The 16,942-nt window shown below is 40.3% G+C and overlaps 1 protein-coding gene across 2 annotated transcripts; it reads left to right on the top strand.

The window, feature by feature from the left end:
- Positions 1-6,077: 6,077 nt before the first annotated feature.
- Positions 6,078-15,056, top strand: LOC106964291 (cysteine/serine-rich nuclear protein 3-like). Of its 2 annotated transcripts, none has more exons than XM_015059719.1 (5): positions 6,078-6,570; positions 8,839-9,012; positions 9,537-9,793; positions 9,864-10,160; positions 12,028-15,056. In XM_015059719.1, the coding sequence occupies exons 1-5, from the start codon at positions 6,513-6,515 to the stop codon at positions 12,937-12,939; spliced, it is 1,698 nt and encodes a 565-aa protein (XP_014915205.1). In that variant the 5' UTR covers positions 6,078-6,512; the 3' UTR covers positions 12,940-15,056. The 2 variants fall into 2 exon arrangements, with proteins under 2 accessions (XP_014915205.1, XP_014915195.1); XM_015059709.1 differs by having other exon boundaries at positions 9,864-10,175.
- Positions 15,057-16,942: the final 1,886 nt, after the last annotated feature.

Raw genomic sequence — 16,942 nt, 5'->3', positions numbered from 1 at the left:
ATATTCTCCATTTTTATCTGTAACAAACCAGTTCCAAAATAAGTCTGGCTCAGATCTACAGGCTCAATTTATAGAAGCAGAGTGTTTAGAAACAGAGATCATTGCACCAGTTTAACAACACCAGAATTAAGACTGACCTGAAGTTGGCAGCGAAGGAGAAAGTGAGTGAAGAAGACAGGAGAGCAGGGAAAGTAATGTTCTTTGAGATGAAAGCAGGTTGTAGGGGACAGATCTTCATTGAACTTATGCCAGAAGCTTCGTTTAGCTAACATTTGTCAATATTGAGTTGTCAATCGTCTTCCCAATACACGTGGCAGGAATTAAGCTCCTCCAGAGAATCAATACTACAGGCAGTGCTGCTGAAAAGCACAACTGGATCTCCACTTATCCTGCCCGATTTCTCTACTTATGGTGTTAGCTAGATGTTAGCAAATCTGCTGCTCGCTGGAAATATCCACAATTATATGCTGATGAAAGCATTTCAATTTCAATAACTTCATCTCCATTTTCTTTCTAGAAACTCCGTTTTGGGAAACACTGAATGAAAGCCCATAGTTTTCTACAGGTTTGCTATTCTTCCTGCTTATGGTAACCTCCTTTTCACTAAATCAAATAGCTACATGCAATGTCTCATTTTGCAGAGACGAGAGAGCTTCGGGTGTGTTATGGTGGAACCAAAGCCCAGTGTTAGTCCATGCTGTGCAGTGAAAGGTTAACTGATTACCTCAGGTGAGGAATTTGAGATTATTGTTTCCTCCTTTACAATCTGGAAATGAATCCTAATGCAACACATAAACAATGATGTGCATTCGCTCTGTAATACATGAGCATGACTGAGCTGCACACATGATGAAAGTGTGGCTGTGATGATGCAAGGCAGATAATAAAAACTTGTCTTTGACGTTTCATTGCTCTGTGGCAAGAATGAGTTTGATCTGTTTGGCAAAGAACAACGTAATCTTTGAAGACAGCAGGTTGTGCGAAATTCTACTTAGGGGTGTCAGAGTTTTCAGGTTATTTGTAAAAATAAGGACTGTTGGCGTATAGTCCAAAACGCACCGAGGTTTGGCGCTGCAAAGTGCAACACGTCCTAATCGCTCTCAAGGTAGACAGAGATGGTGAAGATCAGATTACAGAAACTCTACTCCAGTTACTGAGCTTTTTTATGTCCTGCCTCAGTTTCATTAGAGAGCAGCAGACCATCTGATAAGTTCCAAGAAATGCGTGGCACTAGATCAGCAGCCTGCGGCCCCAGCAATACGGCTGAAAGATTCCAAGACCAGGGATTCTCTAAAGCGGACCCGAACTCGTTTCAAAGTTGAGAGACTTCGCGGAGCGTGCAGTGGAAGCTGCGATATCATCCGGGCCATTGTAAGCCGGCTGGTGTAATTAGAAGCTTCGCCTGCGGTGCTCTTTAAACAGGCCAGACAGACGGAGAGGCCATCTGCTGTCCTGACCAGTTCTCAACCTCATCGTCTGCCTCCTCTCCGTGGGAAAAAAAAACAAAAAAAACAAGCTCCCAACTCTTAGTCACATTCGCTGCGACCGACGGCCAACTTTTACACTCTGTTATGCTATTTTACATTTAGTACTGAGCAGAAGTGGGAAGAAATTGTACTCAACTAACGGCAGCTCTACTTCTATATCCTACTGAAGTAAATAAAAGTATTTTTCTCCCCCACATAACCAGTTATTACTCACCTCTGGAGGGAATGAAACTGAATGCGGTAGCTTTGACCTAAACCTCAATATGGGGTAGTTTGGTTCTGCATGATGAGCACAAGCTTGTTATAAAGGACAACTGTGCCCTCTAGTGTTCAGTTCCCAGAAGCGCAGAAGAGACTAACAGTAAACAGATACTGGCATACACTAGAGGAAAGAAAAAAAAACACAAAATAGTTTTGCATAACTGGTGACATCAAATTAACGTGTGGATGTGGCACAACTTTCCTCCAGCTGAACAGAAAAAAACCCTGAAATTATTATCTTTGGATCCAAAGAGGAACAATCAGAATCGGCACACAGCTTCAGTTGTTCCAGCTGGAAACGAGAGATCAGGTGTGAAATCTGGGCGTAATGATGAACCTGAGCCTTCAGAACCACATAAAGACAGTTACAAAGTCGGTCTTCTATTGCCTGAAGAACATCTCCAGGATTAAACGGTGTTTTGTCCCAGCAAGATCTAGAGAAATCCATCCATGAGTTTCACAGGTTTCACAGTTTCACTGTCTTCACAGGTCTGCCTAAAAACATTTCAGTTGCAGCTGATCCAGAACACTGTCTTTTTGGTTTTTACTAAAACCAAAAAGACAGAGCACATCATGCCACTTCTAAAGTCCTTACACTGAGAAAATAGATTTTAAAATCCTGTTGTTAGTTTATAAATCACTGAACAGCTTAGAACCACAATACATTACAGATCTGCTGTTGTTGTATCAACCTTCCAGAACCTCTAAGGTCTTCTGGTTCTGTTCTGCTTTGCATCCCCAGAACCAGAACCAAACAGGAAGAAGCCGCAATTAGCTTCTACGTACCACAAATCTGGAACAAACTTCCAGAAAACTGCAAAACAGCTGAAACACAGAGCTATAAGGCAATACAATAGCTAATTCTTTCCATCTTACCTTTCAGCCCACATTGTTTCATTTTGATGTATTTTTCCCTTCCTTCATTTTTTTTTAACATTTTTGATGTGTAAGTCAAAATGTGAAAAGTTCCAGTTTGTGTAACAGTGTGCAGCTCCTTTCTAAATCCAAAGTCAAGACAAAATTTGAAATTTTGAAAATAATTTCAAGCAAGATACACATTTTCTCTTAGATGGAACATCTTTGGTTTCGGGAACAAAGAGAACAACGAATCATTGAATAAACCGCACAATCACACGTCCATATAGAGCAAATTTATCTCTGTAATGCATCTAATTTAGTCACATGAAGTTCACTGATTTTTTTCACCCTCTAGTGATATTTACAAGTCCTGCTCCATTACAGAAAATAGTCCGGATTATTAAGCTTTGTTTTTCTGTTTTCTGAGCTGAGGGAGCTCCGTGCGTCTAACTTTATCTTCCTCTCTATCAGACATGCATGCACTAATCTGTGGCTGATGCTGCAGCTTGGCAGCTGAGCCATTCGTTCGGGTCCCAGAGGTATCAATTACACCCAGCCAGACAGCAGAACCAGGCAGGAGCTGGGAATTAATGATGGCTTCATGACTCAGGCTGGAGCAGAAACACACTGTGGAAAAAAGACACACTCTCTGAGCGACAACTCCCCCTGGTGGACGCTGGTCAAACTGGACTGATTTTTTTATTTTACTTTTTTTTTTAAATCAAGTGCTTTTAGAGTTAGGTAAAGTAATGTATTTATGTCTATGAAAATAAAGAATAATAATAATTTTAACCTAACCAAACACCCAAATTAGACAGCTGAACTCCCTTAGAAAGCACAAAAATAACAAAATAGACTTAGTGACTTAGAAAAAGATGAACACGAACTGAACCCAGAGCAGTTGCTATTATAAAATCCAACAAGAAATTCTTAATACATGGCTCAAATTCTAAATATGCTTCATGAAACCTGTAAAAGAACAAGACTAGGGTCATTTTAGGTTTGTGTCTGGCCACTTTCCCCCCCAATTTCTTACATAATTCATTCATTACTACATGTTATGGATGCCAATGAGGTGACAAAAAATTTAATTTGGATGGAGGGGGGGGAATTGAAAGATCTCATGTTCATCAGGAGAATCCATTTCCTGCACATCGTTGCACATCTACCAATTGAGTTGAAAGGTTTTATCAATGAGAAAATGTGAAAACCAGTTTAAAAGTAAAACGTTTTGAACGATTTGGGGGTTGTTTTCTAAAAAAGTCAAAGTTTAAAACGAGGCACATAGTCCCTAGTTTCATCTCAACTGACCAGAGCATCTTCTTCCATATTCTCTCTTTTTACCAATCGCCACATTTAAGTTACCTGGCAACAGATTCTCCTACCTGAGACGTGGATCTCTGCAGCTCCTCCAGAGTCTGTCAGGTTAGACGGTCGGCCTCGTCTTCGTCCATCTCCATAGATCTGTGAAGGACAAATTTAGTTTAGATGCCGACACACTTTTAATGTTCTTATTTGTAAAAAAGATAAAAGAATAAATTACTGCATCCTTATGCACAATCTGTTGATCTATCAGAATTCCCAGTGAATAACATTGCAAACATTTTTTCAGGTGCTGTATACACTACAATAGCTTCCTATTAAAAAAAAAAAAAAAAAAAAAGCACCAAACCTTCATGTTAGAGCCACATCACAGCCCCCTCCTCCCTCAGACCCCTTTAGCTGCCTCCCTCCTCCATCTAGCTCCCCTAGAAGCCCCTCCCCCCATGGCTCGTTGCCATGGAAGCTGATTGGAAGGATCGCTCCGTCTCCCCTGCACATCGGTGCCGGAGACGAGCAGGACAATCCAGAGACCAAACCCGACAGGATTCAACCGTTCACACTGAAAAAACTGTTGGACTCTGAATGAATTTAATTTATATTTTATACTCGTCTCAACACGCAGACGCAACATAACAAGAACAGTTTCATCTCCTTAACAAGACCTAATTTGCTCATTTTCATTTTAAAATGGATACCCTTATTTCTGGGTTTTATTTAAAATCAAAATATGTCCAGATTTTAATGTTCTTTTTTAAATAAGGTTGTAAAAATGTATTTGTAAAACCATTTCTTCAGAGTCTGCACTTCGCTTAAATGCAAACAGAAAAAGAAACGGCGTGTTCACAGCACACAAACTCAAGGCTGCGCCACTTTAATGAGAGGACATAACATTCCGGGTCCGGCATCTCTATGGCAACAATATGTGTGGGGGGTGAGCGGTTAATCATATCACATTGTTGACTACGTGGATGTTAGTCACAACGTTTACATTGACTTCAGTTTGGTCAATTAATCTGTTGTAAACGCAAATGCAAAATAGAGATGAATTCTGGAAGGAAAAGGTTACAGATTTTTTTTTAAAATGTTTTACTCTGATGGTGAAACATGGCAGTGTAGGTATCATGCTGTGAGATACTTTCCAATCTCTAAGACAAAAAAAAGCTACAACTTATTGCAACTATAGTTGTAACCATCTCCTATGAAAACAGTAAGTACTTAGTTTGCTATAATTTAATATATTAATTAACCCTCAGTGATTTCATTGTTTTGTATTTTGACTGTGGAGAAAAAAAATTCTTTTGATCCTAAAAATCATATTAATAAATATATTGATATTTTTTCCCAATGTACACAATAGTCATAATTTATTTAAAAAGTGTAACTCATTAAATGCCATGTAAAGAGATAAAAGGCTCACAAGATGCAGAAATAAATATATATATATATATATATATATATATATATATTCACATTTTATACAATTTGCATTAACAAAACCAAAGGAATGCAAAAATAATACGTGAAAAAGTCCAACAGATTTGATCCTGGTTTCTGTAGGTTCACCATTTCAAATGTAAGACATTTTAAGACATTATAGATGAAATTGAAGATCTTTATCTCTACAGAATTGTGCAAACTTTGTCCAGTCCATTGCTGATAAATTTGTACCTTTGATAGACACAAAAAAAACTTAGCTAGTTAGCTAGCTAGCAAGCCAGGTAGCCTCAACCGACTAGTGATGTAATGTAGATGTCTGAGTGCAACTCAAACTTTTGGCCTGACAGAAAAATCTGATGAGAAAAGAAAAGAATTATAGAATATATGAAATTAAATAGTCTTTTTTGTCAGTTTTTCCTTCTACTTCTTTAGTAATGCTGGATTCTGGATATTTTTCTGGCTAGAGCAACATGATTGAGTTTCTCCAGATACGGCTAGAGACGCACCGATCCGATATTAATATCTGTATCGGTAATATTCAGCATTGCTTTTCTGTATCTGATTTGATACTGGCCAACACTAAACCTGAGATATTGTATCAAAAATGAAAAAAGTGGATTGGTGCATCACTAGATATAACCCGTTTCCTCTTATTTTTTTTGGTTCCTGCTATTGATTTGAGATTCAACGCAACAAGAAGAGTGATCGGACAAATGAAGCCCATCGCGTTTGCATTCTAAAAACTCTTTCTCTTATTTCCCCTCCTTGCCTCACTGAGCATCCGCAGACTCTCTCGCGCGCACTCCTTCATTGTACGATCTCGGCGAGCTTGCTTCACCTCTGTCAGGCTCGAGCGCTTCCAGCCGGCAGCGGCACCGAGCTAACAAGTCTTTGTGAGGAGCGAGGGAGAGGAAGAGGGGAAGGAGGGGTTGCGGAGCAGGAGAGAATCAGACGGCGAGGGAGCTGACAGCGCCAGCACAGAATGAGGATGCAGTGGGAGCAGGCATAAGACAGCGACGGAGGTGGCACAATAGTGGGGGTGCTGCTGGAAAAGAGAGAAATAAGGAAGAGCAGGCATCATGGCAGCGCTCACTGCATCGTCACGGCACATGGGGAATTCTGGCCGCCGCTGCTGAACATTGCGTGATGCAGAGGAGAGAGTCGGGAGGACCTCCGGGAAACCAGAAGCAAGAGACGGAAACAGGTCAGTGAAGACGGTCAGAGCAGCGGGGAGCCGGACCACCTCGGCCTCCGGGAGGTTCGCTTACGTCACATGGTGGCACTGACTTCCATTTGTCAATGAGGAAAATCTCATGTCAGTGTTTGGGATGAGGACATGAATGGGGAGTGGGAGGCTGTGTGTGCATGCGGGCTTCAGAAAGTAACGGCGCTCGCTCGCTCAACGAGGGATTTTTGGGCTAAAACGGGCGCAGGATGGGGATGGAAGGTTTTAAACATACAACACTGATCGCCGATTTATCTACAATGCCGTCGTGCCCTTTCGTTTTCTTGTGCTGAAACGGAAAACGATAATCGCGGGGACTTTTGCACTGATAAAGAAAATTGTATAACACCGTAGGAGGCGAGACAAAGCCGGTCCAAGAGGAAAACCTTGGCTCATCATTCAGCCCTGCTGCATGTGATGTAATCCTCATCCAGCCCAATGTCTCTGCTGAATAACTTCTTCTGATTGGAAATAAAAACAAACAAAAAGTTGATGAGGGTTCCCCTAAAGAGGCCACAACAACTGATTGTATTTAGAACTGCTGTTTCATTACTCATCAACATAGAATAGGATGACATCTGGTTAGCCCAAATCTAGACAAGATCATTTCATCTTTGACATGACTTGTTTTCTATTTGCAAGGCATCACAAAAAGGCAAGGTCACCCAAGAACACTTATTAGTGGAAGATCCATTTATAAAGTCAGTACATTAATAAACTCTGTTCTTCCATAACTTCAACATATTTCACTGAGATTTTAAGTGATAGAGCAACAGAAAGCAGAATGTGAAATTGAAGTAGAAGAGCTAGTTTTCAGTGCTTTTCTGGTTCATTTGTGGATAGTGAGGTGGGGAAATAAGAGAAATAGTTTTTAGAATGTAAATGTGATGGCCGTTATTTTTCTGATCGCTTTTCTGGTGTAAATTTGTGTTGGTTGCCTTAAAAGTAAAGCCAAAACGTTGCATATTACCTTAAGCACAACATCTCTACAGTGAAACAAGGTAGTGGCAGCAACATGGTGTGTGGATCCTGCATCAAAAAGAGAATCAGCAATTAAATGTCAGACTTTAAAACTTGGAAAGGTGTTAGAAGAACATGCTACAAGACTTGACTTGAATTTCTGAAGTCGGTTCTGACAAAAACAATGGCCCTGGGGAAATGAATACAAATATACTTTCTCTGCAATTATCAGATCTTGCCCACAACAAAATCTGGAAAAAAAGTTGAAGGGTTATGAATATATTTGCAAGGCACTGTATGGACATCATTCTGTCATGCTTAATTCACAACATTTACTTTACTAATTACTTTTGTTGGACTGTTAGTTAAGACAAAGTTTGTTTATGTTTTGGAAACTCCAAAATGTAGATGTAGAAGCATCACATGCCACATCTTTATGTCACTACAGGTTTGAACAGTTATACAACAGGTAAACAAAAAGGTGTTTTATTATTAGACTGGATTATGGTGCATTTCCTTTTCCTTAATTATGAAATGTCTAAGTACTTCAAATGCGAGTCAGATGACCTGGAAAGGTTTCCGTCGTCATGTCGGGTTAACAGGCTAACTACTATTAGCAAAACATGCCAACAACGATGCTACAGCTCAAACAAATATGCCTTTAAATGCTGAGCAAATTGTTCAGCAACCGTTTATGTGCAAACAAACATGTTAGAGCTGCAACTATCAGAGCGTGGTAGCCATATTGAACTTTAAGGTGAGGGTTCAAGTCAAATTTATTAACTAGACTAAACAAAGCAAAATTAAGAGTTTTTATTGTCCAAAGCAACAAATTGTATGCTTTTTGAAAATAATGTAGTCAAATATTCAGCATTTGTAACCACATTATGCTCTTTTGTAGCTTTATAACTGTCTCTTTTCGCAGCTAACGCTATGCTACATTTGCTAGCCTATTGCTACCTTTTGTTAACACTGAGTTGGTGGATTTTTGTGTCTCAAAAAAGCTACCTTGTGACAATGATGAATATATAAAGTTGTGGACTAAAAAACAAAAAAATGGAACAAAAGGACACAAAGTTGGTTTGCTACCATTTGCGAGCAACATGCTAGCTAGATGGGTAGCTTGTTGTTTGCAAAGAAATACGCTTGAATTTAAGCTAAAGGATAAACCAAATTATTCCAGTATTCTGTCTGAAAGCTTTCAACAAATTAAAAGGCTAAATCAGTTTTTGAAAAAAATCGTGAAGTTTCTTCAATCTGTTTTTTGTCGATGTGTCTGTGGCACAGGTGTGACCAGCGGGACCTGCTGCAAGATGAGTGGGATCCTGAAGAGAAAGCTTGAAGAGGAGCCGTCCTCTTATTTGTCTCTGCAGGGCTCAGAAGATGACGAGGTTTCCTGCAGCGACAGCGGCAACAGCAGCGATAGTCTTAATAATTCTGTCCCTTCCGGGATTCTAGATCGTAAGATCTCACCAACAAACCTTTCTTGTTTTATTAGCCTGATTGGTAATGGTTTTCAGAATTCAGGAGGCAAAGAGAATGAGCTTTAATGCTGCAGTACATCTGTACGATACTGTTAAAGGGGGAGATGCTACCTTGCTTTGTGCCAACAAACTTTGTTCATTTGGTAATTTGTCTGGCATTTCATTCAAAGTATTTTAAGCTTCATCCATGGCTTCATAGAAAATGTTTTAGTATTTGTCCTATTAAAGATTTTCTGCTTTTGCTGTTTTTGTCAAACAAGCCATTTGAAAAGAAAGGTTACAAAGCAGTTTCATACAGTTTGGGACTTTAGATCACAGTAAGATTCATTAGGGCAAATGGAGAATATCTATGTGCAGACATCACAGCACTATACATACAATATGTAGAGCATGAATGTGAAATACCCTTTACAAACATGCTTTGTGTCTCCTACATAAGCGTAGCCACTGCTTCAGCTTTATCATTGGTTTGTGTCTCCCTCTTCTATGTCTCACTGTTAGCCTCTATCCAGAGGCAGTCAAAGCGACTGCGGGGACGTAATGTGCACTTTGAGAGCGTCACCGTGTACTATTTCAGCCGGCGCCAGGGCTTCACCAGCGTGCCGACGCAGGGTGGCAGCACCCTGGGGATGTCGCCGCGTCACAGCGGGGTGAAGCGCTTCACCCTCAGGGAGTTTGCCATGGAGCAGAAACGGAGCCATCAGAACATGCTGAGGGATCATCTTAAAGAGGAGAAACTCAACGCCATCAAACTCAAAGTCGGTGGAGCAACCCATTGCGAGGTTTCGAGTTTAAATACATGTAACATTCTTGGTTTCGTTTCTTCAGCTAACCAAGCACGGCACGGTGTCCTCCATGGAGGCCGATACACTGACGCTCGACGACATCTCAGAGGATGACCTGGACGTGGACAACACAGAGGTGGACGACTACTTCTTCCTCCAGCCCCTCACCACCAGGAGACGGCGCGCGCTCCTCCGTGCCTCTGGGGTCCGTCGCATCGATGTGGAGGAGAAGCACGAGCTGCGCGCCCTGAGGATGTCTAGAGAGGAGTGTGGGTGTCGCTGCAGGGGGATATGCGACCCAGAGACCTGTGCTTGCAGCCTGGCCGGCATTAAGTGCCAGGTAAATGGAAATGTGGTGAGGCACATCTATAATACTAAAGTTTTGTAAATGTCTGTCTGTGTACGAAAACACATCGAATATAAAATGACCTCTTAGTATCAGGAGGATTTATTTGTTCTTCACTAGGATTAATCACGATGCAATTACCTATGAATCTATTATTTACAAGTTGGGAGAAAAAAAGTTATGCAAGTGATTAATTAAAGATGGCCAACACTTTCAGGCAGATTGACCAGTAGGAGATGTAGCGACAAAAAATGTTTGAGTTGACAAAAACAGATATGGATAAAATTTGAACAATACTTTTAGGAAAACTAAGTATCCACGTTTTTTTTATTTTCAATAAATAAAGGATTCTTGAATAATAAACTGTCGTAACTGGAGAGTCCCAGTGAACAACTACAGGATGAAAATACATTTAAACAAAGATTAGCTTAAATGTTTCATAGATGCAAAGGCAAAATTTGGCTTAAGTGATCAATGCTTAGATGTTAAAGTCAAGGACTTTTGTATGTCATGTTATCATTATAACTGCAATTACAATACTTTTTTTTTTTTTTTTTCAAAATACAAACTAAACTACTTCTTATCTGCCTTTGAGATTATTTTGTTAGCATTGTGTTCCGAGGGACTCGATAAAAGAATGTATTTCTAGTTGGAAACTAACAATTCTTGTTACAAACAGAACTTTACCTCTGATGATTTCAAGGTAGTGTCTAGTAATAAGTGCACAGGTGTTAACAAGACAAATTATCACACTGTATTTGAGACTCTTATTTTGAAGTATGCAAGGAAGTAGTATATGAGTGAATGCTGTGCTAAATTCAGATTGCTCTTCAGACACTACTACTTTGTCAGCTACTTTTTGCAGCTATATTTTGGATTCTTGTCAGAAAATAAAATGAGTGACCTAAAAGATTTAAACTCGGTCACAGGCTAACCGCTCACGGCTAGGCTAACGAAGTAATATTAGCATCTGCTTCAAAGCTTCCCTTAATTGCAAAAGAGCTATTTCCAAGTTTTTTCCAAGAGTCTGGACAATTTTTAGTCACATGGAGTTACATATCTAAAACACTGATTAAACCTGAAATGGATAATTAAGACAGAGATCTTAATTATGAAGAGGATTTTTAATACATTTATAGGACTTTCAGTTATCATCTTAAAGGTCACCAAGGTCACATGCCAACAGATTTGTGGAACAGACTTTATGTAGATGATTAAAAAAATTGTCCTACAAAATCAAGTGTCAACTGAATAAAAATCACTCAAAACACGTTATATATTTTTTTCTGTTTAAAAAGGATTAAAATGATCCTTTCCTTCAAAATTTCCTTCAGAATTGCCCCAAATCTAAAACACTGGACAAATCTGGCAGATTTATAAACCGAGACTTATACATGGTCCTCTTTTAGTCCTTTTGTTTACCGTAAAATGAATCACTATCATAGTAAAGCATAATGCCTAAATAGTCTAAATAGAACAGAGTAGATGATGCTATATTGATCCCAATCATACAAAAAAAAAATAGTTACAATCTCTAAAGGTGTTTTGCTTCTGGAACGGACGATAAATGACGAGTATGTGCAAAATAGCAAATAAATGTACTTTTTTTTTCTCATATTTTTAAAATTTCCAAATTTTACTGCAGACCCCCGAGGGTAGTTAGTATTTTTTTTTTTAAATCTACTTTTTCATGGCTGGGTTTATCCGTTAAATAATACAGGATGGGCGCATCATACGTGCATCTTTTCCAGTAGCGCTGCAGATGTAGTACCAAATCATCCGCAGCAGATTCTGAACTTCTCCCTGACTCATGATTGGCAGCTGCCTCTCCTGTGTGTGATGTCTGCCCCCCCCCCTCCAGGTGGACCGCATGTCCTTCCCCTGTGGCTGCACCAAGGACGGCTGCAGCAACGGCGCCGGGCGGCTGGAGTTCAACCCGGTCCGCGTGCGCACCCACTTCCTGCACACCATCATGAAGCTGGAGCTGGAGAAGAGCCGCGAGGAGCAGTACCAGCAGACGGAGCAGCAGCTTGTAACCAGTGGCAACGGTTACCACGGCAACACCACCTTGATCCAGCAGCAGCAGCAACAGCACAGCCCTAAGTCTCTGAAGATGAACAATCCCATCATGCATTTCCAGAGCACGGGTGACTCCGACTCGCATCTGGACGAGGACGAGGATGACGACGAGGAAGAGGAGGACGAAGATGACGATGAAGACGAGGAAGACGAGGCTTACGACGAGGACGGCAGCAGTGTCTGCAGCGGGCTGTCGGACTGCAGCACACACAGTCTAGAAACTCTCGACCCGGAGGACGCAGACGAAGACGACGAGGACGAAGAGGAGGAGGAGGAGGACGAAGAGGATGAGGAAGAGGATGAAGAAGAGGACGAGGAGGAAGACTGGGACTGTTCGTTGCACGGACTGAATCCTCCCTCGTACTCCGTCCCCCTCCCCTCTGTTCTGAGTTACACCAACAGCCCCCTCAGCCTCAGCGGCCCGTTCCATGGCGCCCCCTCCCTGCAGCCCTACCAGCTGGACGGCTCGGCGAGCGAAGTGCCAGCCTTCCTCGGCGACACCCTGAACGCTGCCGCGCCCATGCTCCCCTCGGTCGAATCCGCGCTGGAGTCCGAAATGGGCGCCGAGCCGCAGAACCGTTTCTCCGAGCTCGGCCCCGGCCTCCGCAAAAACCCGGACTGCGATGACTCACAGGCGGAGCGAGAGACGATGTGTGGAGACGTCAGCCACACAGCGGCCTCAGAGAACGCCTGATGAGGAAGGAGCGACATGGATTGCTGGTGTTCTTTAGAGAGGAAGTGAAAACATGTCCCACCCACTCCCTTACAAATTTTGTTAAATTTTAACTTTTTCTTTTTTTTTTTTGTTGCACGTACACGCTTCAAGATCAAAGTAATTAGTATCAATCCTGAGTAAATACAAAATGCAGTTCTCAATGATGATGTCATAGAAGGAAACTGTCCCATGAGTCACTAATCACTCTTGAACTTCATTACTGGAATTACTCCAAAACACATCGGCACAAGCTGCGTTTCCAATACAAAGTTGCGCAAATCTTTGTCTCCATTTCGCTGATGTCAAAAAGACACAATTTCACAAACACAATGGCAGTGTTTTCATTGAATAAGAAATTAAATAAAAACCACATGTACATAAGCTCGTTCACGCAATACATCATGGCAGTGACAACTCCATGAGGTAAATGCATAATTCAGCCATGGCGCCAGATGGACTGTCTGAAAAAAACTAACTCAAATCCTCCTCCTCCTACCACTTCCTGTCGTTTTCTTCATGGTTTCTGGCAGTAGTAACATCCAGTTGGTGCTCATGCGACTCCTGCGATGAGAAAAAAAGTGTTTCTGCTGCAGTTTTGCGAAATACATTTATTTCGATACTGCCGAAAAACCACAGTGCAAAAACTTTTTTTTAAAAACAGTTGGAGGTTTTTTTTCCGAAATTGGCGTTTTTCCATTAAATACATTCTATTTTTGTATATTCAAATTGCGCAATTTATAGTTAATGAAAAGGCAATTAATTTATTCAGGCAGTCACAGAACTTCTTTATACTGCAGCAGAGACTGGACATATGAACATTTAATTATACTCTTTTGTGGTAACAACAAAAGTGACAATAGAAGCTATTTAAAAATGTATTAAAGTATTTTTTCTGTGATTAAATCTTAAGATTATGACTTAATATCTAACATACCTACTATGAAATAGGCTGCATTTTGTACTTACTCAGGATATCTGATATCAATATTTCTTGGATGGTCTAAGACAGGGATGTCCAAAGTGTGGGCCCAGGGCCATTTTTGACCCTTGAAGTGATTTTGTTCGGCCCGTGACAACATGTCAACAACGGTAAAAATGAATTACAACACAAAAGCATTGGGAAAATAGCTGTTTTTCTTTTGACAAGGCAATAGTCGGAAGCCTTATTATGTTTTTCATCTTTACAGTCATACAAGTTTTGTAAAAAACAAACAACCCCCCCCAAAAAAATCTAACTATATTTTGCATTTTAGATTTAACAAATTTTGACACGCTAGTAGTTAAATTTCACCTGGTTTGTCAAAGATTTGGACATCACTGATCTAAGACATGCAAGTTTGACAAAATTAAAACAAAAAACAAATCGATAAAAACGGTAAAGTGGCAAAGCCTTTTTCACAGCTTAGTACCGACAGAAGTTTGCCGTGTTGTTGATTAGTGCCCAGGGACAGTCTGCTCATTTCGACCCAGAATGCACCAGTTGAGTCAATCTAGGCTGTCCTCAAACCCATTTAAGATTGTGTAATATGACAAACATGGAGAATAAAACAATAACACAGTGGTTAGGTCTGCTACTTTGTATTTGCATTCTATGGTTTGCTGTTCGGGCTCCGTTTTCGACGTGTTTGCTGCATGTTTTCCCGGTTGTGTCGGCATCTGTGACGAATCGGAAACCGGATTTCGAGGTGCTTGTATTGGTTCAGTATTTTCTGTTGTGCTACTGTTGCTGCCAATGTTTCTGCAGTGCTTCTCTGTATCGCATGTGTTCGGTTTGCTGGAGATGTTCCTCGGTGTGTGCGTTCTGTACGATCAAAACATCTGTTGCGGGTGAAAAACACACCTCTATTGTAAAGACACACACCAGTAAATGACCCTGTCGAAACCTTTGCAGTGCTTTGCGAAAGTATTCGCACAAGTTGAACTTTTTCATATTTTGTCTCAGAAAAAGAATCTAGAGACTTCACATAAAGCCACAGTAAAATACATTGAAGTTGTGATGTAAAGGTGACAAAATATGAAAAGGGCCCATATTATAAATACATCTGGAAGGTACTATATCTTGAACCCATCATTAAAGTGTCCTCGTTTTCCAACGATATCGCTTTAATTTTTTTAACTAATGTTCTTCTCCCCTAAAGCCCATCCAAACTGGCTTTATTCAGCCATGTCCTTTGCTTCCTGAAAGTTGACTTAAAAACAGAATTAGCAGGGTGAATTTTAGGGTCACTGTATTTATAAAGTGAATTTAAAGGTTTTTTTTTTTTGGTAGGTATTTGGCTCATCAGAATTTTGAACAGTGGACTGGGTCTTAGCCCAACATGGCTCAAATGTATTTAAATGTGATGTAAACCACAGCGCAAATATGATAATTCAAGTAAAACCAAAGGTTTGTCACCAATCATGCTTTAGCTTTGTGATTAGGCACAACAATTAGCAAATCCCAGTTTGCAACTAGACAACCACTTGAACGTGAACTAATTCCAAGTTTATACTTTCAAAAAAATCAACACAAAAGGGACACAAGACAGTTTAGGATTAGGCTTATTCCAATGCTCAACATCTTCTTAGGCTCGTTAGCATGCTAGCATCCTTCTGTATGACGTAGCTCAGACGCTCAGTCAGGTTTCTGCTGTAAATTATGACGTGTTTGAGCAAGGTGTTTAAGCAAAGTTTATATCACACTAATTTTTGCATGTTTATCAATGCATACTTTTTAGGCTATCAGCATTATGGATATAATAGCTGAGGATAAGCTGTTGCTAATCACACATCTGACCTGATGACAGAAGTGTAAGCAACTGTACACATATCAGTTGTGTCCAGTTTGTGAATCAAAGTTGCACAAAGAAGTCATTTAAGCGATTTTTGACCTAGTTGTTGCTAAAAGTTGTTGACGTTGGACTCCTGCCAACACTAGTTTTAAAGATAGTTATAATTTAATTAAAAATATTGAAATTGAAAAAACTACGTCAGACTTACCACTCCAGGTTATGTACTGTCGCTGACAGCTGTCCTATTTTTCATTCCTCAAAATTTCAGTGACCCTGTGTGAGTCCACGCGCAGCAATCTTCTGTCTTCATGGTCACCTATAATCCGGATAAAGTTTTATATGAGTGAAGGATTATAAAAACGTAATAGCATGGTTAGACAATGCAGTATATAACAGCTTCAGAGGCTCTTACACTTTCTGGAATCAGCGTTTGTCCTAGGTTGTACATCCATTTTTTTAAGTCCACAGCTGTATCCAGGCAGATAAACTATCGGTAAATAACCTGTAGAAACTTTGGCGGGACTTTTAGACTGAAAATATGTGTAAAAAACGAGAGAAGGCACAGAAAGAAGCGGCCATTGTTGATAGAAAGCAAAATTTGAGGAGTTTTGTTAGCACTTTACCGTCTGAGAGGATTTCGGTCGCCAAGAGAAGGAGCAGGTGTGGAGTTTTGTTTGGTACATAGTCCCACAAAGCTGAACCGGAAGTGAGCCGCATCACATTAGTAGGCAAGCGCATACCAGTGCGTAGCGGACGCATGGTTTTGATCTTTGAAATAATTCAAGTTTTATATTGGGAAAAATATAGCTAGAAAATAGTTATTTCTGCCTGAATTTGGTAAGTTAGCGTTTTTTGTTTGTTTGTTTGTTTGTTTGTTTTTCATTTTAGTCTTTAAGCTACCAGAATTTAGACTATACTTGTGTATCTTTGTTAATTCTTGGATGGGTACTTCACTTTTACTTGAATTACAATTAAGCGCAAATTCGCAAAGTGCTCATTTTTGGCTGGATACAAAACTTGGCAACGTCGAGATAAACCGAATAGCCAATGTACTTTGCTGTATTTGATTGCACCTCGAAAAACCAAATACTGCACCATTGCGCCGGTTCCCATGAGTGTTTAGATTGACATATTGCCAACAATTACTGAAATAATATTTAACTGGTTGCTTTGGTGTTAATTATACCTGACAAAATGCAAGTTTCCTCTAA

Source organism: Poecilia latipinna, unplaced genomic scaffold, assembly GCF_001443285.1.
Source record: "Poecilia latipinna isolate Pla-1442-1.1 unplaced genomic scaffold, P_latipinna-1.0 Scaffold65, whole genome shotgun sequence".
NCBI classification, from domain to species: Eukaryota; Metazoa; Chordata; class Actinopteri; order Cyprinodontiformes; family Poeciliidae; genus Poecilia; species Poecilia latipinna.
This window is presented reverse-complemented; position numbering and strand designations above follow the sequence as displayed.